This window comes from Haemorhous mexicanus, chromosome 11 (genome assembly GCF_027477595.1).
Source record: "Haemorhous mexicanus isolate bHaeMex1 chromosome 11, bHaeMex1.pri, whole genome shotgun sequence".
Taxonomy (NCBI): Eukaryota; Metazoa; Chordata; class Aves; order Passeriformes; family Fringillidae; genus Haemorhous; species Haemorhous mexicanus.
The window spans coordinates 7,203,213-7,229,977 of NC_082351.1; the positions used below are offsets into that span (position 1 = coordinate 7,203,213).

At 51.7% G+C, this 26,765-nt stretch overlaps 1 protein-coding gene across 3 annotated transcripts in view; it reads left to right on the forward strand.

The window, feature by feature from the left end:
* Positions 1–26,765, forward strand: part of RNF123 (ring finger protein 123) — a 47,877-nt gene that overhangs the window by 15,390 nt on the left and 5,722 nt on the right. For all 3 annotated transcript variants that reach the window (XM_059856191.1, XM_059856193.1, XM_059856192.1), the window contains exons 18-35: positions 217–278; positions 367–438; positions 1,113–1,233; positions 1,986–2,087; positions 3,269–3,375; positions 3,880–4,078; positions 4,687–4,832; positions 5,009–5,092; positions 5,414–5,521; positions 8,099–8,276; positions 9,242–9,316; positions 9,721–9,808; positions 10,068–10,155; positions 10,280–10,364; positions 17,477–17,616; positions 17,766–17,954; positions 19,472–19,547; positions 19,722–19,806. In XM_059856191.1, the coding sequence (XP_059712174.1) occupies positions 217–278; positions 367–438; positions 1,113–1,233; positions 1,986–2,087; positions 3,269–3,375; positions 3,880–4,078; positions 4,687–4,832; positions 5,009–5,092; positions 5,414–5,521; positions 8,099–8,276; positions 9,242–9,316; positions 9,721–9,808; positions 10,068–10,155; positions 10,280–10,364; positions 17,477–17,616; positions 17,766–17,954; positions 19,472–19,547; positions 19,722–19,806 (2,005 nt within the window). The remainder of the gene's footprint in view (positions 1–216; positions 279–366; positions 439–1,112; positions 1,234–1,985; positions 2,088–3,268; positions 3,376–3,879; positions 4,079–4,686; positions 4,833–5,008; positions 5,093–5,413; positions 5,522–8,098; positions 8,277–9,241; positions 9,317–9,720; positions 9,809–10,067; positions 10,156–10,279; positions 10,365–17,476; positions 17,617–17,765; positions 17,955–19,471; positions 19,548–19,721; positions 19,807–26,765) is intronic.

Below are 26,765 nucleotides of genomic sequence, written 5' to 3' on the forward strand. Positions count from 1 at the left end.
CACTGGTTTTTAGCTATGGATGAATTTCTTGCTAGCTAGTGGAGGAGAAAATTCTCAGTGGTGGGATTAGCTTTCTGCTGTCAGTGGTTCTTCCTGGGCCCCCTGTGCTGAGGAGGGAGCCTTTCTCCTGGGGACAGGGTACTGCAGTTGGGGTTAAGAGAGGTAGTTGCTCTCCTGTGCTGGTTTTTTGATGGCAGATGTGTGTCCCCTTTTTAGTGGTGGAAGGTCTCCAGGTTCAGATTCTGAAGTTGCTGCTGAACAACAAGGACAGAGGAGGGGTAAGCACTCTATGGGTCTTTTGTGACAATAACTTCAGGTGATGTGCTTGTAAATCCTAGATTTACCACCTGGTTTTTCTTTTGCCAGGGGGAAGCCTCCAGATACATTTTCCTAAACAAATTCCGCAAATTTCTTCAGGAAAACGCCAGCAACAGAGGGGTAAGTCAGAGGGCCAGCCTTCCTGAAAGTCTGACCCTGGGGGCTTTCTGCACCTTCAGGCTGGGAGCTCTGCCCTTCTGACCAGGCTGCTCCCAGTAGTTGATCCACTGAGGTCTAGACATGACAGGTAATGAGGATGGGGAGATCTGACGCTAGAAACCAGGCAAGTTAGATAAGTCCTATGCAATGATTTATAAGAAAATGGTCCTTGGGAACTCTTAGGTGGGAGCTGAATATCCTCCTAAAACCCCTCAGGGAGTGTGGCTGTGGAGTGCTCTGCCACAGTGGGGCTGCTGGCTTTGGCATCCTCCTCACTGCCTGGGTGAGGATTGTTCCTCCGGCCCTGGTTAGGCTGTTGGCCTGAGGCTTTGGGAGGCAGGCATCCACTCTGTAGGAAACCCTTTCTTCACCTGCATCCCTGTGTTCATCCCCATCTTTCATGATGGAGTGTGTGTTATCCCTCATCCTCTGTCAGACCAGTGACAGAGGTGTCCCAGGACTTCCTGGAGGTGGAAACTGCTGCCCACCATCAGGTCTGGGCTCTCTGCCAGAGCTGTAAGCTAGAGATGCTAGCAAGGCTGAGAACACAAAAGTTTCTGCTGCTCCATGTAGCCCTTTGGCCTGGGATGCACTTTCACTCCTGCCCTGATGCTGAACTCTCATTCTTGCCCTAGAACTTGGCTGTGCTGTGCCCACCAGAGTACATGGTGTGTTTCCTGCACCGGCTCATCGCTGCCCTGCGCTACTTCTGGGATGGCCACAAAGCAAAGACCCCAGCTTCCCTGAGCAGTGAAGGTGAGGCCTGGGGAAGAGGCTTTGCAGCCTTTTCTGTGGTTAGGACAAGGTTTGCCTCTTGGCATTGCTTTCCAGGGTGTTGGAAATGTTATGTCTCTAATGAGTGCCTGAGCCTTCTGTCACGTTGGGAAGTTCCTGTGTGCAGATCTATTGCAGTCAACATCCAGATCTGAGACTTGGAAAAGGACAGCTGTACTGTTTGCTATTCCCCTGTCTGCTCTGGAGCAGAGTCCACTATTGGCTGTGGGGCTGTGGAAGGGCAGCTTCGTGGTCCATTAGTCAGAGTTTCAGGGAAGATATTTTTCTGATTTAGGGGAAATTAAATTAGTGCCAGTTGCTTTCGCACCGTTAGACCCCACTGGTATTCCCTTTCCTTACTTTAGGCTGACCTTTTCTCTAGACTCAGTAAGTGCCTTACTATCCCTGTGGGACTAAGTGGCAGAACTGGAGTAGCCAGGTGGAGAGCTGCCAAGGTATCTGATGATCCAGTTTACCCTGTGGCTGCAGGGAGGAAGTGCTGGCAGTCTTGTTGATGGCCATTGGTTGCTCCTCTTTCTGCATGGATCTAATGCTTGCTCCATTGTGGAAATCACCTCTGCCTTAATGGCCTGTGCTTTTATTACAACAAGTTGTCCCTAAATGTTAGTTCTAACTGTGGGTCCTGGGGTCTGCTTTAGGAGCCCTTACATGACTTTGTGCATCTTCTGTGCATAAGACTTATGGAAAAAAACAAATCTCCTCCTCTGTTTTAGAGGCCTATGTCCCTCCTCAACTCTTCTATAATGGGAAGGTGGATTATTTTGACCTTCAGCGACTTGGAGGTCTTTTGTCTCATCTTAAGAAGACTCTGAAAGGTAAGTGCTCTCATTGCCAATACCCAAATCCAGGTCTTGGATGGAATTCATGCAAGACATTCCAGGGAGGGAGCTGTGGGTAATGAATTTTGATTAAATTCAGGGAGAGGAAGCTTGTATTTTAATGAAATTCAAATTACTTTGAAGAAGCCACCATACCTCTTAGGTGGAGTGTTCTTTAAGTTAACAGTTTACTGCTTGTATCCCTGAATTGGGCATGTGGCAGTTGGAGGAAGGGAAGAGTCTGGGAATATCCTCTGGTATGGTGCTCTTGCTGCAGCACAGCCAAGGGCTGGGATGTGTCAAAGCACTGACCATCATCTGGGCTCTGCTGGGTGTAAAGGATGCCCAGGATTTACTTGGAGCATTACTCTGGGCAGGGAGGAGCAGCCCTGTGTTTGTGCTGCAGCTGTGTGTTTGTGTGCAGCACACTCCTCTGGCACTCGGCTTCCAAAGTCTGCCTTGTGCAAGGGTTAGAAACCCTTTGGCATTCCCTTGGACTTGGTTTGTCTCACCTTTGAGCCAAAGGTGCTTGCCTTTGGCTCAGATGTCTCTTCTCCTTCCCCAGTGTGTTTGCAAGATGAGGACCATTTTGTCTGTCTCATGTTGATCAATAGCTGTTCAAGATTAGATTACTTAGTTTGAGAACCACGTTATCTCCTCTGGTTTCTTACCAAGGTATCCTGGCCAGCTGTAAAGACAAAGCTGTGGACTAAAGAACACATTCTTCAGGCTTTGTACAGTGTAGCCATCATCGTAGGCTTCCTCTGGGTGTGTGTCTCAGTCCTGATGACTTAGGGACACATCATGGGACAGCATTGAAGAGCTGGAGGCTTAAAATATGGTCTCAGGAAGAGAGTTGCCCTTCCTGCATTAGTCGAGTTTGGCCCTGGTGGTTGTCTCCTGGTTCCTCAGTTATCCTATTTGTAGCTGGTAGGACCAGGAGCAGAAATGGGTCCTGGGAGAGCAGCACCTGCTGCTGCTTGGTCTCTGTTTTTTTTTTTAAAGGACAGATCTGTTCCTTGTAAGGAAGCTTGGGACAGGCGAGCTTGTTCTGATAGAGCATCCAACTTTTCTGGCTGCTTCTCTACTGCTGAGAAGCAGGAAAGAGGATGAGTCTTCCTCATGGTAAGCGAAGAGTGACTCCTGCATTCATCACTGCTTTGGTGTGCTCTGTGCAGATGACCTGGCTGCAAAAGCCAACATCCTGATCGACCCTGCGGAGCTGCAGGCAGTGACTATGGATGATCTTGATGAAGATGAGGAATCAGCAACATCAGCAGCACAAGTGAGTTGGGTTATTCACCTGCAGAGGCCCTGGTGCTGGGGCAGCCAGTTGGGCCTCCGGCTAGAAAAGCTTTGCTTTACAGCAAGGCAGGGTTGGGCCAGGACTGTTACCAGTCCATCGGCAACCAGATAAACAGCTGCACTTGGATGAGAGTCACTGGAGATCAGTGAGGTCCTGGCTGCACCAGTTTGAGCAGCAAAATTTCTGTGCCCTGCTCTCTCACTACCCACTGATCTGAATGTGCTGCCTCCTCTCCATGGCAGCTCTTGGTGCTTGCATTTGGAAAGCTGCAAGACAACTGTGGACAAAGCAGCTTCTTGCCATGCAGGTCTGCTGTTTGTGCCTGGCATGTGCCCTTGGAGGAAGGACTTACCCATTTGCTACCCTGCCTGTTCATCTTCCAGTAGCCACTGTTCATCTATACCAACATCCTTGCAGGGTCAAGGGAGGAACAGCAGGCAGCCAAACACAGCTGGAACTGTTTCTCCCTTCATTTCCTTCTAGTCCCAGCGCCCCTCTGCCGCCATGGCCATCGGTGGAGCTCTTGCCAGGCCTGCCTGGCTCAGCTCCCCCACCCTGGGCCGGGCCAACCGGTTCCTGAGCACGGCAGCCGTCAGCCTGATGAACCCGCGGCGGCCCCTGGGAGCCCTGGAGAAGATCAAAGTGCTGACGCTGCGCGCAGAGCAGCGCACACGGGAGGACAGTGAGTACTGCTGGCTGCTGCTGTGGCACAGCTGGGCCCTGCCCTGCCAGAATGGCATCTTCCAGCTCCCCAGAGGAATGCAATCTCCTGACTGCCAGCATTGCTCCTGCCCGTTCCCAGGGTGTGCTGACACCCAAAAGACCCCTTTGCCATCCTGAACATGACACTGGTGATGTTTTCACCCTCTGTGTGTAGGGAGATGCTGCCTTGCTTCCTCCAAATGCAGAGAGACTATGCAGGAAGGCAGTTCAGAGGCAGCTGTAGCCACACTTGTTCTGAAGACAGGCCAGCCAGAGGATGGTGTGTGCTGCAGCAGCACTGTTGCTGTTTGGGTGGACCAGGCAGGCCTCTGAAGCATGTACAGGGCTTGAGGAAGTGGAATTTGCATGACTTGGGTCAGTCTGAACAGATCTGACAGGTCAGCCTGATGGAGGCAGCAAGATGAGAATGCTGTGGTAATGTGGTATCTAGTGAATCCCACGGGCTGGGAAGAAGCTCCATGTTTTAGAGGAACAGCAGGGCTTTGGCTTCAGAGAGGAGCTGGCAGAAGCTGAGGTGCCAAAATGCCTTGCTAAGAACTCCTTTCCTGTCTTGGGAATGCATTGCAGTTGAAGGCACCCATGGAAACGATGGTCTGTTACTGGGCAGACCCCCGGAAGAGCCAGACCAGCCTATCACTGAGAACTCCCTCCTGGAAGTCCTGGATGGGATAGTGATGATGTACAACCTCAGTGTCCACCAGCAGCTTGGGAAGGTAAGTGGTACATGCTGTGCAGGAATCCATTTCCCCAATGTCCGTGCTTCTACACCAACTCTGTTTTCTGCTTATTTAGTGACTGTGTGTGCCCTGTCCTTCTGCCAACCTCCACTGGAATTCTGGTTGCATGCTTATATGTTTAGGGGAAAAAATCTCTTATTTACTGCTGACAGATGGTTGGTGTGTCGGATGATGTGAATGAATATGCCATGGCACTGAAAGACACAGAGGAAAAAATAAGCCGCTGCCCAAAGAGGGTAAGTGTCGCTGGATTCCCAGCTCTTACCAGATTCCCAGCTTCCTTCTCTGGCAGAGCCTCAGTATCTGGCAGGATGAAGTCCTGCTACCCAACTGTACCAGCATCTGCATCAGGCCTTGTGGGCTTCAGCTGAGATTGATAAGTGCTTTTTATAGCACTGATTCCCACTCCCTCCACAGAAAGGCTGCTGACCCCTTTCCCCCCTGCCAGTACTCCCCAGCTAGCCCCAAGGTGGTATGTGCTTTTGCATTGTTTGTTCAGAAAAAGAATGCTATAAATGGCAGTGACATCTGCCCTCATATCTCTGCACTCTTTTCAGAGGAGAGACATCCATGAGGAACTGCTGAAGAGCCAAAAGGTCTTCTCTGAGAAGCTCAACCACCTGAGCCGGCGCCTCGCTTGGATAAATGTCACCATTTATTCAAAGGTGGGCAGGAGCATAACATGAGCAGCTGAAAGGAGAGCAGTGAGCCTCTGCATCTCTGCTGCTTGGCTCACATGTCACAGGTGTCATTTTCCTGGTGTTGAAGCAATGTCAATGATCTCTGGGGCTGCTTTTTTCCCTTGTTGTATATCTGAGACTCCTGTCTAGGCTTAGCCCCTCTCCTGTCCCCCAGTGTCCCATAGTGATCAGCCCAGTCTGATCTGAGCTGTTCATGATGCTGTAGGCTTTCCCTTAGGGCACTGCAGACAAAAGGGTGCAGATCAAAGGGACATTCAGCCCTCAAGACATGTCAGAGGATAGAGGCTACTGTGAATCATTTCCCTGAGCTGTGCTGTGTCACAGGGGATCTCACTACTGCAGGTGCTCCTGGAATCTGTGGGATCCAAGCCAAGGGGGTTCTTGTTCAGGTGTTGTCCCCTTCTTCACTTGGTTCCCATGCAGCGTGTGTATTCCACATTTACTAATGCAGTGGCTATTTGCAGAGGTTATCCCTTTTCCTCCAAGTTCACCATTTTGCATAAGAGCTCTGATCTGTTTTCTTACAAGCAGTTCTGCTGATTTTTTCCTGACCTCCATTGCCTTGCCCTGTCTCTCTTTGGGGCTTTTGTGTGTCCCAGGATGTAAACAGGGATGGCAAGAAGAGTTCTTACGAACACATCTGGCAGAAGTACAGTGGCTGATCCTGACTCATGAGCTCTTTGTTCATCCCCTCCTTCCCTCCCAAGCAGGATTGCAAGGTGAAAGCTCTCCAGCTGCATTAGCATAGCCTATGGCTGCCAGAAAATAATCCTTTCTTCCCAGACTGCTCTGGAAAGGCTGAGGGGCATCACCAGGGTGCACTGCAGGTATCACTGTGCTGGCCCAGGCAGAAACAGTATTCATGTCTCTAGATGATCCTTTGTCATACTAAACCAGAACTGCAGTGTCACCTTTCCTGATGAATCAGCAGCATCTGGGACTGAAGGTTACAGCCTTCCCTGTCTGTGGTTTGTGCTGCTGTCCTGGCCTGCATGGCCCACAGGGAGAGCAGGAAGGTGCCCCAGGGCCCAGTGAGCTTGGGGAATGTGGCTACACTGAGGAACCTGTGCCTTCAGGGCTCCAGCTCACAGTCAGCTCAAGTCCCTGCTCTTTCCCAGTGGAGGCATCCATCCAGCAGCTCCTGCTTCTCTGGGAATTGTGTGTGCACTGGAGGATCTCATCTGTATGATCACAGCTGCTGCTGTTGTAGAGAAGGAGCCTGGTTCTGTCTAGAGGTGCAGTCCTGCTTTGTGCTGAGGCGTCAGACCATGGCAGAGGCTGCTCCTTCCTCGGGGGGATTAGCCCCTGGTTTATTCTGGGAGATTCAAAGCTAGACAAAGGGAGTGCTACTGCTTAAAAACACTCGTAGTTTTAAAGCACATAATTCTGCCTTCAAAACGCCCCAGTAGGAATTACAGTTTATTTTATTACAGCTTATTTTATTACAACACTGTATTTATCTATCTTACTGGCTAATCACATTTTTGTATCCTCTTGGTGTAGGCTTTCTTCTGGCTTGGTAACCTGAAATTTGAGGTTGTCAAGTCTTAAAGCCAAATGCAGCTTTTTCAACTTTAGTGTTGTTCTGCACAGTTGCTTTTTATCTTGAAAGTAACACTTTGGCTGAGATGTGGGTCAGTGTTGAGAAAAAGATGTGTGTTAGTCAGTTTAGTTGAGTTGTACTAGTTCAGCCTAATTTACAGAATAAACCCATGAAAATCTCCCAAAGATGGTAACAACATACTTTAGAAAAGACATGAAGCAAATGAAATGCCTTATCTGCACCTCTGATTTTAATTTTATCTTAAATTAGAAGTGTAACCCTTCTACATCTATTTTTATGCAAGTAGCTATTGCTTATGCTATTTCTTGGCATTGCAGGATGGGAAATAATATTTCCTCTTTTTATGGCTTTGGTGGCGCCCATTTTTATAGCTTGCAGTTATGTAGATGACCTTAAATTTCCTGGTTTTAATTTAGGACCCTCTGATTTTTGTTTAGAGAGACAAGAGGCTGATGTCCCTCGGGACAGTAAATCTGGTTGAATGGCTGGCACAGAACCTGAAGGGCTGTGGCTGCCTATTGCAAAGATCTGAGCTGGTGTGAGCTTTTCAGCCTGTTCCCATTTAATCCCCACAATGGACCAGCTTTATTTCCAGCAGATTTCTGGAAAGTGCTCGTGCCTGCTTTCCTTCAGCAGTGTCCTTGGAATCAAAAGTCACATGCTTGTTTGCCAGGCCTGTGTGGTTGCACATGCCCTGGTAAGGAGTAGTGCTTGGAGGGTCTCAAGGCTTGGTGGGACAAAGCCATCACACTGGTGAGAGTCATGCTCTGTGCTGGAGGTCACTGTAGAGATCTCTGGTTGTCTCTTCCAGCTGCCACTTCTGTGGCTTTATGGAAAGACCAAACAGCACAGCTCTGGTTACTGAACAAGATCTGAGCAAGATCTCCAGTATGGGGATGTTTCTGAGTGTGATGCTGGTGGTTGTTTCTCCCAAGAGAAGCTGTCATCTGACTGGGAGGTGTGTTTTTTCTGGGCAGGAGAAGATGCAGGATATCTACTGGCTGCTGCGCGTGTGCATCCGCACCATTGAGCACGGCGACAGGACGGGCTCGCTTTTCGCTTTCATGCCAGAATTCTACCTCAGCGTGGCTATGAACAGCTACAGTGCACTCAAGAACTACTTCAGCCCTGTCAACAGCATGGAGGAACTTCCAGGTGAGGGGGTGGGGGCAGCTTCCTGATTCTGGCCTGATAAAATCTAAAGTAAGCTACGTCCTTATGGTGAAGTGGTAGTTGGGCATGTTCCTTTCTATGTATGTTCCTGGTTGTGATGTGCTGCACCAGTGCATTGTCTGAGCTGTGAGGCAGGTGGTGAGCTGTGGTCACTGTGCTCAGGTAGGGAGCCCACGCCTTGTCTGAAGCTGTCACAGGGCTGGCTGTAGTGAAAATCACTGGCAGCTGTGGACTGTGTTTCTGAGGAGGTATCAGGAATGGGCTGGGGTGCTGTAAGATGTGATTGCCTCAGTAATTTCTACCACAGCCTTCTGGTTTCTGGGTGGGAGAGGATGTTCCATGAGTGCAGAAATTGGGACTGCTTTCAAATCCCCCTGGGATTTGAAGATGTTCCTATGGAGACGACCACCCACTTGATGCCAGGAGTCTGTGTTTAGGTGGATTCTGTCTGTGCACATTCTGTGCTTTCCTGGCTAAATGACCTCTCGGAGCTCTTAGCAAATAGTTCTGTGCTTTCCAGAGCCTGTGAAGGTAAGAAAAGCTTCTCTTCCCGCCAACAGGACATAGCTGAAGTGCTCTTGTTTGGGCAAGAGCAGACTTGAGCAGTAGCAATTTCTACAGTGCATGCAGGCTGGACATGGCTTTTGTGCATAGACCTAGGGTGCTCTTTATGTTCCTCAGCCTCTTCTGCACCAGACACTTCTCCCTTGCCATCCAACTCTATTGCATGGTTTTATTTTTCCCTGAATAACTGTTTCAGTCTCTGCTCTTCTGGAAGTGAATGTGTCTTCCCAGCTCTCTGTTTTGACAACTGGACACACAACTAAGCTGCAGGTAGCTGTAGCAGAAATTCATTCCATGGCCTTTGCCATGTCCACGGGAGCACTGGGACCACAGGGCTGCCCCTCAGGCAGTTGCCATGACCCTGCTCCCTCCTTTTCTTGCAGGCTATGAAGAGACCCTTATGCGCCTCGCTGCCATCCTGGCCAAGCATTTTGCTGACTCGAGGATTGTGGGCACAGGTGAGGCTGCATTCCTGTGCTTTTGGGGTGATAATGTCACGGGGCTGGCCAGTGCCACTGCCAGTGGCTCACCAGGATTCTGCATTGATCTGTCTGCTGAATCTGTTCGGTGCCTATGCCTCCACATTGAAAATGAGTCTGGGTGCTGTCCTTACCCTGCTCATGGCAGAGTAGATACATCACCTAGGACACCCTTTTGAGAGCAGGACTCATGTCCCAGCTGTCTGCATATCCAGTCTGGGCTTACTTCTTATCTGCTTGAGCCTAAGCATGCTCTCCATGTCAGCAGCGACAATGTGCCTCTACATGAGGGCCAGTGCCTCCCAGCCAGTGGCATTCAGGTGCTCCCTGTTGTGCTGTGTGTCCCTGGGTACCTGGCCTAGTCCCTTGTCATTCCTCCCCAGACATCCGGGACTCCCTGATGCAGGCGTTGGCCAGCTACGTCTGCTACCCCCACTCGCTGCGTGCTGTAGAGAGGATCCCAGAAGAGCAGTAAGTGCTGCCCTGCCTGTTCCTGGGGAGCTGGGGCAGGGCTGGGGTGGTGGCAGGGCTGGGTGAGCGAGCAGGAGGGCTGCCAAGCACCACTGAGGGCCCATGAGTTGCCAGCAGGGTGGTGGAATTGATTTGGGAGCCTTCTGTCACCCTTTTACCAGTGTCTTTGCTCTGCCCCAGCTTCACGGGTCCTACTGTGTTTGCTGTTCAATCTCCTGTTCCCAAGCCCTGTGGGCTGACCTGTGTCCCTGTCTGGCAGGAGGATCTCCATGATGAAGAACCTCCTGGCTCCCTATGAGCAGCGACCCTGGGCACAGACCAACTGGATCCTTGTCAGGCTGTGGCGGGTGAGCATCCTGCATCCCTGCCCCTCTCAGCACCTGGGCCTGCTGGGATACTGAACATTTCACTTTCCAGTAGCAGCAAAACTGGTTTTCAGCCTCTAAGATCTTTCCTTACCTCTTTTGCCAGGGCTGCGGCTTTGGGTACAGATACACACGGCTCCCACACCTGCTGAAAACCAAGCCTGAGGATGCCAGCCTCCCCAGCCTGCAGAGTGAGTGGGGCAGGGATTGGCACTCAGGGCTGTGATGGGTGCTGAGGGAGTTCCAGCCTCTTCCTTAGCAGCTTTCCCTGTGGGCCAGGCCAGCTGTTGGGATAGTTGCCAAAGTAGGGTGTCCCTGGTCAAATATCCAGGCCTGGTTTTCACAGCCTGGCCATCCCCAGCCTCTCTACTGGTGATTTGGGCATGCCAAATGATGAGTTACATCCATTGTAAGTAGGGATTCTGCCTTCCAAAGGAGAGGAGAGAGGCCCAGGACTGCATCCTTACCAGAGTTTTAGCTTGAGAGAAAGCTCTGCCATGTGCACAGTGAACAGCTGCTGTGGGGAAGAGCTGCCATGTTTGCCAAGCAGCAGGTGCCCTGTGAGAGGGAGTGGGTGCCCAAGGAGACAGGGCACCATGTGAGTTTGCAGTCAGGGAGTGTTTTATCCTGGCATCTCTCAGGGCCTGGCAGGGCCTGTCCTGCCTTGGGCACTGCAGTTTGCTTCTCAGCACTGTCACTGAGCTGAGGAGTTTCTCAGCTCTGTCGTGGGTGAGAAATATATGGGGAGAAGTTGCCTTTCTTGAACTGAAGAACATGTCCCCAGCTTTACCCTCACAGGTTCTGGGCTTGTGTGGATACATTCCTGATGCCCCTCTGCTGTGGAAAAGGCTTTGTGCCAGATTTTGTTCCTGGAGAGCTGCTCAGGAATGGGGGACAGAGGACAGGTGGCACATGGAGGTGTATGCTGAGCCCTGTCCAGGGAGCTGCCTGTCTGTTCTAACAGAACTCTTGTTCTTTTTCTCTCTCCTGCCCATGGTGCCCAGGGGATCTCTCTGTTGCTAGTTTCCAGAGTAAGTTTGTTGTGTGACTTTCTCTTGTCTGGTGGAGTAGCTTTAGAGAGCTCCCTGCTTCCCCTCTTCTGCCTAGAGAGACCCTTCTTTGTAGGCTGAGAGCTTCACAAGTGATTGTTTTCCTCAGTTCCATCCCTGGGAGAAGCCAAGGGGGCTGTGCCCATGTGTCAGCCTCTGAGGCTGCATCATGGACCTGCTCTTGCAGCTGTTTTACCAGGGTTACCTCTGGGGTCAGAGCCCTGCTAGAGGGGCTCCTCTCATCCTTAGATGAGATGGAGAAGCCCTGGCACACATGGAGGAGGGATCTCATGGCTGTCCCTCGCTCTCCTACTGCACAACCCAGGCACTGAGTGGCTGTCACCTGTCCTGTGGGGTGGTAACTGGGCTCAGCCCATCCTGGGGAGCTCTGGGGCAGCAGCAGAGCTGCTCAGCTCTCCGGGCCTTGCTCCACACATCGTGTGGCTCCACACAGTCTGAGCCTGAGCCCAGAGTGGCCCTGCTCCCTACTGGGGACTTACTCTTGGGAGAGCTATTTTAAGGCTCAACCAAATCAATAATGAATGCTGATTTAATTGAAGAGGGACAGGGGACTCGGAGCTGTCCTTGAGATGCTGCCCAGGGAAGGAGGAGTAGATGACACCTCCCCCTTCCCCTTCACACCCATCAGTCTTCACCTTATTGCAATTTGAGCACTGGCAGAGTCAATGGGACAAACTGCTGAGCTGAGGAAATCCCTGTTTGTCTGGGTCTGCTGCTGCAGGCCAGTCTGAAGGGAGTGTGGGCAAATGCCTCTTCTCTATTGCTCCAGCCTTGTCCTGTTTTTGGGATGCTTCCTTGGAAGACTGCACAGGTGGGGGAGGTTTGCCAGGCTGCCTCACAACACCCATGAAACACCCAGAGCACAGACTGCTTGGTCTGCTCTGCTGCCTCTTGCCCGTGCTCACTGAGGGCCAGCAGTGGGTGCTGTCTGGCTTAGCCCAAGGGGGCAGAGGCTCAGAAAGCCCATCTGAGTCCCTGCTTGTTCCTAGAGTCATTCCTTAGCTCCACTGGCACTGACCAGCTCTCATGCAAGCAGAGCTCTGCCTGTTTGGCTCCTGAGAGCAGACAGGGGTAGTTGTGCTCAGTGGTGCTGCAGGGACTTGTTTTGCTTTCACCATGATGTGTAGGCAAGGCCAGGTGCTGTCCTGGCACACACAGGTGCTGCAGGGACTTGTTTTGCTTTCACCATGACGTGTAGGTAAGGCCAGGTGCTGTCCTGGCACACACAGTGGGAGCTCCATGCTGGGCCCAGCCTGGCTTGGAAAAGCAAGAGCTGCAGGGTGGCTTCAGATTGTATCACCGAGCTGCTCTGCCCCAGGCCTTCTGCCCATGAAGCCCTCAGGTGGAGGAAGGGAGGGAGGGTGGGACCATGAGATCATTGAGCTGAGATGTTGTGCAGCACAGGCCAGAGAGTTCACTCATGTCCCTTTCCCAAGTCCAGCAAATTTCCTAAGCTGAAGAGGACTTTTAGGAGGAGATCCCACCTTGATCTGACAACACCAAAAGCATCAGCTGGTAGTAGGTAAACTGTCCAAGCCCTTCTGATGGTGATTGCTCACCCTCAGAAATAAACCCATAGCTTATGATTCCTGATGGGAGTCATAGAATGGTTTGGATTGGAAGTAACCTTAAAGCTCATTCTTGTTCCAACCCCCTGCCATGAGCAGGGACACTTTCTACTTGACCAGGTTGCTCCAAGCCCTGTCCAACCTGGGTGTAAACACTTCCAGGGATGGGGTGTCCATAACTTCTTGGAGTAGCCTGTGTCAGGCCCTCACCACCCTCACAGTAAAGAATTTTTTCCTGATATCTAATCTAAACCTGCTCTCTCTGTTTGAAGCCATTTCCCCTACCTAACCTCACCTTCTGCCTTCCACTGCTGCTGCCCTGCCTTTCTCTGCTTTACAGCATTTTATTCTTCAGAAGCACTTGTGTACCAGGGTAAACTCATTTCTTGGTCCTTTTCAGTGGTGAAAAATGCATGGCCTCCCTTTCTTACTCAGGAAGGGGTTTTGCTTTTCTGTGAGCCCTGTGGGGTGTTCACCCTTGCCGTGTTTTTAGCAGCCCCAGAGGTTTTGGTGCCATGCAGGTGGGAACCTTCCCTGATGTGCTGGTCATGGAGCCAAAACTCACATTAGCTGGTTTGCCAGGTCTTTGCTTTGGAGGCACACAGGATCCCAGGAGCCCTGGGCCATCCTGATGCCTCACACCCAACCTCATGGATGTCTCATCCCCCAGGTGCTGCCTGCTTTGCTTTGCCTCGCCCTGCAGCCTCCCCTTTGCCCCTCTCTCAATGCATCTCTGAACAGGCACTGACGTGGGCTCACAGATACATCTGGAGCCTTTCAAAATCTCCCATTGCCGTTGGGTGGAGCTGCTTTGCTTCTGAACCTGGTCCATCTGGGGCTTTCCTCTTCTGTGCTCAAGCTCTACTGAAAATGCTGCTGTGTCCAGAGACCCCCTCGGGCTGCTGACTGAGAGGTTTCACAATTAGCTCTGTTAGAAATCTTGCTGGGTCATTAGCAAACTATAAATGTACATAATTACCTTCCTGTGATGGAAGTACGTGACTGCTTCTTTACCATTATCTGGTAGGAGCACTTATTGAAGGCTTCCACTTTGCCTGCTTTATTAATTTTTAACTCTTTCTAATAATGGGTTTCTGCTACTGTTACACTTTCTGCCATTACTACTTCTATTAAATAATTCTGCTCTATTTTTTTCTTATAGTTGAAAAAACTTTACATTACCATGGTCAGTCAAGGATGTTTTTTATGTCTTCTCCATCTATTACCCTTTTCCCCTTGCTTTTGCCTACCATTTCCTATGTTTGATTATGTTCACTTTATCTCCTATGTTTTAACTTACGTCTTTGCTTCATCATGCTCTCAGTGACCTTTTAACCCAGGTGCTTGCTGGAGGACTGGGGTTTCTGGCTCCCTCATAATCTTCTTAAAGAGCTCTGTATTTTAATTCACTGTTTCCCCTACCTAGATTTTCTTTTCCTCTATTCTGTTTATATTTTTGCAGGGAAGTTTCTGTTGTGGAAACATCAGATATATCTGCAACCCCTTGGTTCCACGCTCTATTGCCCACATTAAATGTATTGAGGTCAAAATTTCTGGCCTTGAAAAACTGCCAATTTCTGTTCCAATGACTGATGTTTATCTGCCATAATGAAGGCTAAGCCATGATTGAGTGGCTTTTGTATTAGGGAGATACAAATTTTGAAGCATTGATGACTTTCTAGTGCCAGGATCAAGATAGTTTCCCCATCACTGAGCATCCACAGGCTCCCTGTGAAATGACATCCCTGCCTGCAGTGGCACATGAGGGATGTGGCATTGCCCAGGAGGGCAGTGGTAACTCAGGTGGGTGGGAATGTCCCAGCAAAGATGAACATATTGCAAATAAAGATGGACACAGCACCAGGACTGGGTTTTGCATACCAGTAATAATTACCTCTTCTGGGAACTTGGGCAAGAAATGAAGCTGTTTGTGCTGTATTCCAGGGCTTGATCTTTGTGTTGCTTTCAAAGAGTAGCAGTGATCTTAGCATCTTTGCATTCAGAATCCTCTTGGGATCAACAAAAGCCAAGGAAATAATTGTTTCCTGGTGTTAGGTTTAAAACCTTCAATAAACCTATTACCTGTGGAGAGGTTTGACAAAAGGCACCAGTTTTCAATGCTCTTATGTCTGGCACAGTCTGCCAGCACCAGGAAAAGTATTTAAGAACCCAGAATTGCAGAATCACACCACTCATTTAAAAAAACCTGTAAGGAAATAGTCATTGACTAAAAATCAGGATAAAGCAAGTCATTACAAGTGTGGGACCATCCTTCAGAAAACCAAAGCTGCCTTCAAATGAGGTAGGCTTTGGCTGGGCAGCTCATCCTGGGATCTGTCCTGACGTGCAGTGTTAGTAAAAGAGGCTTTGGCAGCAGACCAGCAGGGCAACATGCAGAGTTCTTCCATGAGGAGTGGTGATCTCTGCCTAGAACTGCTTTGGTACTTGAAGGCTGGAAAGGGACTAACACGTTAGCAATTTTAACAAAAAGTAGTTTTTACATGCTGAAGGGAGGCTGGGGAAAAGAGGGCAGTAAAAACTTAACCCTGCAAGAAGACCTTTCAATTCTGAATGACTGGGAGAGAAAACATGGATAGAATTCAACATCACCAAGTGTAGAGTGGTGGAGTAAGAGTGTGCTGTGCCCCTTCACCCATCACTGACAGAGGAGTCAAGGTATGCCCCAGCATGGACTCCTGGGCTTCTCCTCTTATGCCTCAGGACCTGTTCCTGAGAGTTACCCTGAAACTGACAACCCATTGTAATCTTTTAGAGAAGAGCAGCTTGATGTTCAGTCAAGGGACAAATTACACAACATGAATTATGAGGAAAGCAAAGCAGAACAAAACCAAAACCATATTATGCCTTTGTGCAAATCTGCCACGTGCTTGTGGTTTGGATGCTGTGTGTGCTTCTGATTGCACCTCTCCAAAGAAAACCTGGGAGAGGTGTTGGGCTTCAGGGAGGTGTGGCAAAAGGGACAAAGATGGGACAGTTTCAGTGGGAGAAACTGCTCTGGCTGGGGCTGATCCTGTTTAAAGGACTGTCATGAAGGTGTGGAATCACAGCTAGCTGGAGGAGGTGACTGGAGAGGAGCATCTTGCTGTCTCTACCACCAGAAGGAAGGGGTTACAGAGAATAAATGTTAACAAATAAAGCAAGTAGGAGCCAAGCTCCAGTCTGAATTTCTCCTGCTACACACAGCTGAACTGTGGAATGTTGCTCTGGGACATGTTTAATGCTAAAGGCTTACACAGTTTCAGAGGACTCTAGGCAAGAAATCCCCAGAGGACCAATAAATATGTAAAAGGGATGTCTGGCTTGGCCAGTCCCTGAGCCACGTGTAGCCAAAGGCTGGGAAAGTACATGTGGGTGGGAGCAGGACATCAAAGACATTTGTTGTGATGAAATCCCTCCCAAAAATGAGCTTTTAGGCAGGATCAAAGCTGGGCCACTGGTCTGCTTGGGGTTATTATGCACTGTGAGATTCAGTGAGTGTCCTCCATAATAACAGAAGTTCATTGCACTTGCTAGTGGGTATTCACAGAATAATTCGTCCTGTTTCCATTTCAGATGACAGTCTCCTGTCATCCCTCCCTGGCTTTGCTAACCCCAGCTAGCAATCTGCCTGTAGTTATGCCTTGCTTCTTGATCCCTGTGGATGTGATGGAAGTTGTCCTGTGTTTGCTTTGCCACGCTGGCCCTTCAAGAAGGCTGCAACCCCAGAGAGCTTCTGCAGTCACAACAGAGCTTGTTCCTCTGGGCATGGCAGTCCTGGTGCTGCCAGGGTTCCCACCTGCTGTTTCTAATAGCTTCTAGTAGAGGAAAATGTAGTTAGATTGGGGTTTTTCCCTATAGTTGGTAAATCTGCTTGTTTCTCTTTCCAAGCCCTGAGTTTTGGGCTGAACTCCACTACCCTTCCCTTGTAGTATTGAATGTTCTGTGAGCCCCTTGCTGACAGTGGGTCCTTCTGCTGGTGAGCAGCATCTGTCCCATTTGTGCTCCCTTCTTCTCCCTGCCCATCCATGGGTCCCACACAGCCCTGACTGTGCTTCCCAGCTGCTGGGCCTCACCTCCTCTGTGGTCTTGATAGTGAGGAAGTCCAGGAATGAGATGCCACAAAACCAAGGGGATGTGTCTGTGCTCGGGCTGAACCTCTCTGGGGAGTATGGGCAGCTGTGCTTGAGCCTGCTAAGGGCAGAACCAGCCTCAGCTCCATACAGAAGCCTCTCAGGAGTGGGATTTACTGGTTACCTTCCTCCCCACACACAGACAGACAGGCATGGCCATGTGAGGCCAGGGTGGCTGTGCTGGCTCTGGGCAGCTGCTGCCACACTGGTATCAGGAGCAATTAATGCTGAGCTGAGCCAGAGGGATGCTGAGCTGCAGGGCAGTGCTCCTGTGCACGTGGGCAGCAGCAAGCACAGAGGGCTCTTCCCTGGCTAATTCAGGCTGGCATTGGAAAGAAGTGCTGGGAGGCCCAACAGGCATGATCACCGCTCAGAATAGTCCTCGTGCCAGCTCCCAGTGTCCTGCCATCTCTGCTTACTGTAAGGCACAAGCCAACATTTCCCAAGCCCAGGACTGGTCTCTCAGCCTGCCCTTGCCCCTCACCCGTGGCTGCCATGGGACCAGGCCACTGAAGCTGTCGCTGTCTGGTTTCAGAGCCGTGTCCCTCCACCTTGCTGCAGCGGCACATGGCAGAGCTGCTGCGCAGCGACCGCGACCTGGCCCCCAGCTTCCTCAACAGCGTCCTGAACCAGCTGAACTGGGCCTTCTCCGAGTTCATTGGCATGATTCAGGAGGTGGGTGTGCACCAGGGCTGTGGGGTGCAGCACTCCATGGGTGCTGTGTCCTGCACACACAGGGGCTCAAGGCACAGCTCACTGGGCTGGGGGTCACAGCCCTCCTTTGGGAAGTGGCTCCTTTTTAAGCTGTCGCCATTGCTTGGCAGATCCAGCAGGCAGCAGAGCGCCTGGAGAGGAACTTTGTGGACAGCCGGCAGCTGAAGGTGTGTGCCACCTGCTTTGACCTGTCGGTGAGCCTGCTCAGGGTGCTGGAAATGACCGTCACGCTGGCACCTGAGATCTTCCTCGACTGGAACCGCCCCTCCTCGGAGCTGCTGCTCCGGAGGCTCGCCCAGGTACCCTCTTGTGAGAAGAAGCAGCATCTGGAGGGGCATGGGGACCCCTCTGCCCTCTCTGTGGATGTGTGGTGAACCAGGGGCTCCTGTTGCAAATGCTGTAGTACTTAGAGGTGCTGCAGAACAGGTGGTGCTCCCTAAAATCTCTGCCTATCAACTGCTCCCCTCCTTTGCAACTGCTCTGGTCACAGCTGATTTCTACCTCTGCTGGGAGGGAGGGTGACAGCTGCTTAAATCTTCCTTATGAGGGGCCAGTAAATGCTGAATTCTCCTGTGACAAGCAGTGCCATGAAATGTGGAGAGAAGGTGTGATATTTCTGGGTAAGGAGCTGTGGAGAGTGTAGCTGGTTTCACAGGGCACACACTCCAGTGTTTGGGCAGGCATCTTGGTCCTTTATCCCTCAGTCCTAGAATTTGGTACTAAATGTCTCCACTTTCCTGCCACAATGACTGGGACAGTCCCATTCCAATTCACAGCACCCCTTAGGCTCCAGTAAATTCATTTATTTTCTAAAGGGTGAGCAATCCTGGAAAGCCCTGAGGGCAGCCTGGTCTTGTACACGCTGGATTGGTGCAGAGCAGTTGGATGTACCTTAGCAGTACCACAAAGGTTCATACTTTGGGCTCAGGTATCTGAGCAGGTGAAACAGAGCAAGAGGTAGCAGGGTCTGTCTGGTAGCATAATCATGAGGGAAGTGCTCAGCTGAGTGAGGAGGAAAGTGAGGGGCCCTTAGCAGGTGGCTTTGGCAAGCTGGGGAATGTGCAGCAGAGAGTGAAGTGCTGCAGCTTCCTCCTTGCTACCTGTTGCTGTTATGAAGCCATGCCCCAGCACTGACCAGGCCCACGGAGGGGTGCAGTGTTCTGCTGTTGTGCATTGGGGCAGCAGGAAGAAGGATTTTGCATTTGAGAGATGGAGCTCAGCTCGCAGCAGTTGTGTCAAGCCTGGAACAGTCCCTACTTGTCCCACTGGGGGTTTGGGTGAGAGCTGATGGTGGCTAATTAAGTGTGATCACAGCTGATTCCATCTCTGCACTCACCCCGTGCTTCTGAGCTGGAAGGTCCATCCTGCTGCCAGCTCCAGGCAGGGCAGGGCAGGACCTGGACTGTGCTTTGCCCTGCTGACACTGCTTTTGCCCACAGCTGCCAGCTCACTCTTCACAGGTTCTGGCTGTCCTGGGGACTGTAGCTTCTGCTTGCCAGGAGCTTTTCTCTGCAGTAGCTTGGCTTCTGCAGGTGGGAATTCAGATTTAGGTGGGAGGTGCTCACATTCAGGTGTCTTGACCTCAGACTGACTCTTCTCTGGGAGGTTTTGATTTGGTACAACCACTGTGATGTGCTACCACTCCTTCCATGCCAGGGCCAAGCTAGGTGTGTGCTATGAGCCTCCCTCTGTGCATCCTCTGTCTCTCAGGCACTGAGTCCAAACTTTGGAACATGCTGCCCCAAATCTCTTTGGATGCTGCTCACAGGAAGGCCTATCCAGAACATACAAACCCTCTCTGCTTTTCCCTGCACAGCTCTTGAACCAGGTGCTGAACCGTGTGACAGCTGAAAGGAACTTGTTTGACAGAGTGGTCAACCTCCGTCTGCCGGGTGAGTGCACTGTGTCCTTCTCCATGGGAAACGCTGGGAGTGTGCCCTTGGGATGGGAGGGGTGCCTTGGACTGAAGGTTAGAGCAGAGCTCCATGGGATCAGACCTCAGAGCTGCCCTGCTCTGCCTGTCACACAGTGGCAGAAGCTCTTACCTTTCCCTTTTGCTTCCACAGGGCTGGAGAGCGTGGACCACTACCCAATCCTTGTGGCTGTGACAGGGATCCTGGTCCGGCTGCTGGTGGACACTGATGTTCAGGGGTGAGTTGCTTTTGCCTTCCAAAGCACAGGGTCTCTGTGTGTGGCACTGCTCTGGGTGCTGCAGTGGGACAAGGGAGGTGTTGCAGGAGCAGCATGGGGTGTGGAGACTAAAGTGAGGTGAAGCTGATGGTGTGGATCAGGCAGATCCAAAGAGCCACATTCCCTGTAGCAGCTGCATCCCAGTGCTACTGCTGTCTTGCAAAGCCCCTTCCTGTGGTGGTAGAAAACCCTTGTGAGAGGTGGCTGTGATGGAAAACCCTTGTAAGAGGTGGCTGTGAGATGCTGTACTGGCAGCACATGTGCACCTTCCTCCTTGGGATGGGGCTGGCTCTGTGTGACGGGACAGCTGCTGGTGGAAGATGTGGGTGCTGCGTGTGACACTGTGTGGGAGCTGTGCTGATGTGGTGACACATCAAAGTGCTGCAGCACACAGTGATCCCTGGAAGGAAGCTCATTGGAGCCCCTTCACCCTGGGCCCTCCTAGGAAGGCATCAGAATGTGTGCAGAGCTCTCTGGCTGCCCGCCCAGATGTGTGCCACAAAGGTGAGACGAGTCTTCTCCAGGCACTTGGGTGATGCTGATTTTAAGATGAAACAAATCTTGTCTTTACAGTAGCCAGTTATTCAGAGAGGCAGCACTAGGAGGGTGTTGTGGCTGGACAAAGCCAGAGCTGACCTTATCATTTATGTGCCTGTGTCTGCTTGTACTGAGTCCTGCAAATAGACTTATTCAGACACTGCAGCCCTGCCCTTGCTGTCTCCCAGTGTCATTTGCAGGTGTCTTGCCTGGTCACTGTTTGCTGTAGGCTGCTGTAGATGGGGCTCTTCTGTCTGTGCTGCACATGCTGCTTGTTTTCATGTATGGAGAGCACAATAGTGTCTGGCTTTGCAGAGAGCAGAGTCCCATCTGGCTGAGCAGCTCAGCCCTGCAGCCAGTCTTTCAGCTTCTTCTCTCAAGGACTCAAAGATGTACACAAATATATCTAATTATAACCTGCCTCCTGTGGCTGCTGCACCAGTCTTACAGCCCCAAGTGTGACAGTGTCAAAACCTGGGCACAAGGTCATTGATCAGTGGCCTTTCTGGGCTGTGAACAGAGGTGGATTTTGCATGCCCTCAGAACCTTGCTCTGTGGAGAGGGCAAATGTTGTGAATTTGCTGCCACAACTAGACACTTCTTCCTGAAGGGAAGGGGGATGTGATAAAACCCTTCCCTGCATGCCAGGATGAGAAGTCCTTCCCTGCCTGTCTCTCCATTGAACATGTGTCCCAGGCCAGGTCACTTGTCAGGTCAAAATGGGGAAGGGGAAGGGTTGTCCCTCAGTTTATCAAACTCCAAAGAGCACTGGGAAGATGGTAGTGGGATATCAGTCACATCCTTCTTAGCTTGCAGGGAGTTTTGAAGAGACAGAAAGCTTCCAGACTCTATTCTTTCCCTGAAAAGCCTGTTGTGCTTTGGGTTTTTGAATTCCAGGCAGCCAGTGTCATCACCAAGTGGCACTGTCCCCTGTGTGCCAACAGCATCCTTCATGCCTTGGGCTGCACCATCACAAACCAGAGACACTGTGCTCGAGGGAACTGGCAAGTCTCTGATGTTCAAGGGCTTTGTAGTCACTTCCCTGAGCACTGGAAAGGAGAAATAAATGCAAAATAGTGGAATGATGTGTGAAAAGCATCGTGTCCTTAAGGTGGACCTGACTGAGCAGGAGAAGCAGAAGGTGGAACAGGAGGAAGCCCAGGGAAAAATATCCATAAAGCAAAATTCTTCTATGTGATTTTGCAAAGCCATGCACTAAACCTGAGGTTTGGTATGTCAGTGATCTATAAAAGGCAAGCAAATATTGCAGGGGAGCCACTGAGGTCAATCAAGACAAAAGAACCAAGGCAGGCAGTGTGGAGACCTCTACTACTGCCTGAGCAGAGGGGATGGCAGAGACCAGGCAGAGATCACAGGCAGAGTGCCATGGGCAAGGGAGCACTGAGCCCCCACGGGCAGAGTGCCATGGGCAAGGGAGCACTGAGCCCCCACGGGCAGAGTGCCATGGGCAAGGGAGCACTGAGCCCCCACGCTCTTGGCAGCACTCTGAATTGAGGACTGGGTGTTGCACTCCACTTACAGAGCTGTTCTGCTCTGTGCAGCCACACTGGGAAATGGCAAACAGGGATGGGATGGAGAAAACCAAAGACTGAGGCTTTTCTGCTGCCTTTGTATTCCTTGAGGGCTCAGCCGTGGTTTCATCCTCTGTCCAAGGCACCATCACCACAAGGTGCTGAAACCTGAGAGGTGCAGCTGGGGTAGCAGATAGCTACCTGGGCTAGCAATCACCCAAAACCCAGGGAGGTGGTGCCTTTCCATGATGGCTAGCCCAGAGCACAGCAGTGGGAAACATCTGTATCCAGGTGCATGAGTTAGAGGAATGGAACAGGAGAATTCAAACCTTCCTCTTCACGTTCTCATGGGAGATGATTGCCATGGCTGAAGTAATTTAAAGGGTCCTGTATGTAACCAGCCTCTCCAGAGCAGTCCCATTTACATGAACTCATCTGTAGGCAGCTTTCCTTTTTCCTTTCTCAGTGCAGCAAGCAGGATAATAGGACAGGCTTTTGTCCTTCCCCAGAAGCACTCTGCCTGGGCAGTGCTGCAAGCTGGTAGAAATCTCTTCCAGGTCCCATTTGATAACTCCCAGACTGAGAGAAAGCATTAACAAAGAGATTTTCCAACCCACATTTGCATGTAGGAACATCCCTGTGGGAATTACCAGGGACAGGGTGACCCTGACTGGTTCCCTGTGAGGAGGCTGTGCCCCAGAGAATGAGGGCAGGGACAGGACCTTGGGAGACTTCCTTGCCTTGGCTGTGCATTTTCTGGTTGCCTCTAACCCAGTAAGCAGACATTGTGCCAGGCACTTGGTTGGAAGGTGCTACAAACATCTGGGACAGAGGGAATGGACTCATCTGGTGGTGAAGGAAGTCCCATTTATGGGACAAGAACATTGCAGTGGGGAAGTTAATTATATAAGTAAGAGCCAGGGCCCTGCCAACTCATCCAATTGTGTTCTCAGGCTGCAATCAGATGCCTCAGCTTCTCTTTTCCCAGCACAGGACACTCATCCAGGCATTGAGTCCTCTTGCTGTGGACTCCTGGCATCAAGCAGAGCCATTAAGCACAAGGAAAGGGAGCATTGCCCAGGCTGGGCTGTGGGGAGAGATCCATCATTCCCCGTGGTCCCTGGATGGAGCAGGCTGTGCTTTTGAGGGAGCAGAGGTGCATTTCCTTGCTGGCTCAGGCAGGATGGGCTGGTGCTGCTCATGGTGAGTGCCTCCTCCTCAGCTCTGAGAGCTGTTGGGCAACACTGGGGAGTGTCAGGGGCTGGCAGGGCCATGGGCAGGGATGTCCCTTTGCTCCCTTCTGCAGCCTTAATGACTGAGCAGGGAGGAGAGGAAATCTGCCAGGCTGAGCCAGGAGCTGGGCTGAATCCACACCACAGACCCTGGCTGTCTTCAGGCAGTATCATCCCTCTGTTTGTCTGCTTGCTAAATAATTGAGCAGATTTTCTATTAAGCCTTTTTCAGAGTGAGCTAATGGAGCAGTGCTGGCCAGAGCTGGTGTCAGGATCCTGGTGAGAGTGAGTGGCAGGGGAAGGGGTGAGGCCCAGAGGTGAGGCTGTGCTCCCCTGTGTGTGAGGCCATGCTGTAATTAGGACTGGCTTTGTGGGAAGTGGCCATCCCAGAGTGGGAATGAGCTATGTTGTGTCAGGGCAGGGCCACTGCTCTGCTCCTTGGGCTTCCCCCATGCTCCCTCCATCCCCTCACAGGCAGGGAGGTGATGCTGTCTGGGTGAGGAGAGGGTTGGGACAAGTCCTAAAGAGCCTTCAAGGTGCATCTCCCAGGGACTTCTGCATGAAGGATGGAGAAGACAGGAGGAAAAGCACTGTGCTCACCAGGATCGTGGTGGTACTGGCCATCAGAGCACAGGACAGAGATCCTGGACCAGAAACAACCATGCTGAGCCAGTGGGATGCTGAGCAGGAGCCAGTGGGACCTGCCAGAAGCAGCAGTGGGCTAGTGTGATGTTGGGATATTTCTGTCTGGGTCTCTGCACTCCTCTCCTTTGCAAACTATGGATGAGTGCAGAGAGATGGGCTGGGAGGAGACAAAGGAGTTCCTGGGGCAGAAGCAACACACTGGTGAGCAGAAAGGTAAGGAGGCACAAAACTGGGTAGAAGAGGAAGGCTAATAGACTGCTCAGTTGCTAAATTGTTTTGGGATCACCTCCACTGGAAAGCTCAGAAGATCCCAGCCTGCAGATTCCTAATCAGCCTGGCCACCCACCTGTGTGCTCAAGTGCTGCTGGACCCTGGGGGCTTGGCTGGACCCAGTTTTCTGCTTAGTTCCTTTAAGACTTTGTAATTAATTTGGGATCCCTTAAACTCTAATGCTCCCTCGACAGTGTTGGTGAGCAAGCTGTGGTGGAAGGAGGGGCAGGAGTAGACATTTCATGGACCATACAGTCTAAAGGAGTCCTTGGTACTTTGCCCTAAAAGGTAAAACTAAAAAACTCAGAAAAAACTCAAAAAATGGGTGGTACTGCAGATTTGCAGTGTGTAACATTGGGGTGAGCGTGAGCCAGAGCACAGAAGAATTATTAGCTCTGGCCTAGGTTTCATGGTTAAAAAAGGTGTGGTCAGTGTTTTTACAAGCTGCTAGCTCCAAGTGCTGCATCCTGAGTGATGGGACTGCCAGGGCTGTCCCAGCCCCTTGGGGCTGTCAGGCACGTGCTGGGAGGCAGGAGCAGGCCTTGTGCTGGCCAGCACCAGGCTTTGCTGATTTGAGCTCTCTGGAAAACTGTGAGCATCATAAAGAAAGGATCCAGGCCCTGCTGTGTCCATCCTTGGTGACAGGAGTACAGGATGGGACTGGCAGTCAGTGCACCCCCGTTGTCCTGGTTGAGGTGTGAAGTGCCAGAGACAGGAGTCAGTGTTGGACACTGGTCCCCAGAGCTAATCCTTATCCCAGAGCTGGTCCTTATCCCAGAGCTGGTCCTTATCCCAGAGCTGGTCCTTATCCCAGAGCTGGTCCTTATCCCCACACACACTGGCACAGGTCCCTGTGTGCCAGGGGCAGGGAGCTGTGTGCTGACCCCTTACTTTGCCCTGCAGAGTCAAGGAGCAGGAGGAAGGTTTGTCAGGGAGCCAGGGGTGTAATGGTGGAGATGGCTGCCAGGAGAGGACAGTGTATTCCTTGGGGAAGATCCATTAGGTTTTCCAGCTCCTGCTGACAGAGAGGCTTTGCTCCTGGCTGTTTTTTCTTGCTGAGATGTTCTGCCTTTCAGGCTGCTTAATGAACTGCTTCAACAGTTCAAACCCCCTCCCAGTGCTCATTGGATCAGCAGTGTGGTGGTGTGGGATCCTTCTGAGCATCAGGAATGTGTGAAAAACAGCAACAGGACTTTCCTGGGTAGAGGCAGAGGGATCCCTTGAGGGCAGCATGGATACAAATCTCAGAGCAAGGCCCTGGGGAACAAGCCTCAGCTTTCCTGCAAGGATGGGAGAATTGCAGCCAGCCTAGGAGAGCTCTCCTGGGCTTTTTCAGGCTGATGTGTCCCTGGAAGGGTCCCTGGGAGCTTTTCTTACACTCCCTGAGCTTTCCCGAATCTTCAGTCATTGTCTTCAGCTGAGGATGCAGGTTTGCAGGAGCACTAATGCCTGGGAAGCTGGTGTTAGCAGTGGGGAAGGGAAAGATTTTTGGGGAGACAGACGAGAATGGTGATAATGGGTAGGTAACACCCACTCTGGGTGCTGGGGCCCAGAGCAGCACTTCATCTTTCCTTCTGGAGGAAGATGTGCTTAGATGTGGCACATGCTCTGGCACGGGCTTGGCACTGTCTCAGCAGGTGCAGGCCACACTCGGGTCAGTGCCCTTGTCTGGCTGGGCCCAGGCTGCAGTCAGCTGGCTCTCTTCTCTTTCCCAGACATTCCCAGGTTAAAGTCAAACCTTCCTGCCCATGGGATCCCTGCCTGAGTGCAAAGCCAGGGGTGATGGCAGCAGCTCAGCTCCACCCTCAAGGTGCCGCTCCCCTCTGTGTCCGACACTGACACACCTCGGCAGCCCCGGCAGCCCCCGTGTGGCTGGCACGGCGTCCTGGCCCGTCAGGACACTGCACTAACACGAGGTGACAGGGCCAGCGAGGGCACGGCCAGCGGGGGCTGTCACTGTGCATCCGTCACCTCCGCCTGCCGCGGGGCACGGAGCTGCACAAAGTCACTGCAGGAGCGGCGCTGGGAGGCCAGGCTGCCGCAGGAGAGCTGCTCTCCCAGGCACTCACACCTCCTTGGATGGGGGGGGGGCAGTATTGGCAATTTATTTGGGCACAGAGTTGAGTTTTTGCTAGGAAAAAAGCTGTTTCCTAGCCAGAGAAGTTGAAAGGATGTGTGCTAGTATGGTCTCAATGCCACAGGGTTCTTCCCCTCCTGCCAGTCACGGGGCTGCCAGCAGCTCTTGGGGCCAGAGCTCAGCCGTGGGAGGGGGCTGCAGGTCTCTGAAGAGTCCTGGCCTCCCCTGTGTGCATGTGATGGCCACATGCTCCTGCTCCAGCTGTGGATGGAACACTGATGACTGGAAGATGAATAGGATACTCTTATCCCTCTGTGGGATCAGACAGGCATTTTGGGGGGGCAGAACCACTCCCTGTTTCAGGAAGAGGGAAGGGTGGGTGCCAGGGAAGGCAGCGCACGGGAAATGAGTGGGGGGCTCCATCTGCAGGGAGCACTAGGGCTTTGCCAAAGGCAGTCCCAAAGGCAGTGCTCATCCCTAGTGGTATCTTTCCCCTGCGTCTAAAGCCTGCTTGTTCCTTTCGGGGCTGGACGTGCCCTCGTGTCAGTCGGTGCTGCTCCTTCCCCAGCTCCCAGGCATCATTTAGGGGACGTGCCCTCCCAAGGACAAACCACTGACTGCTTCTCT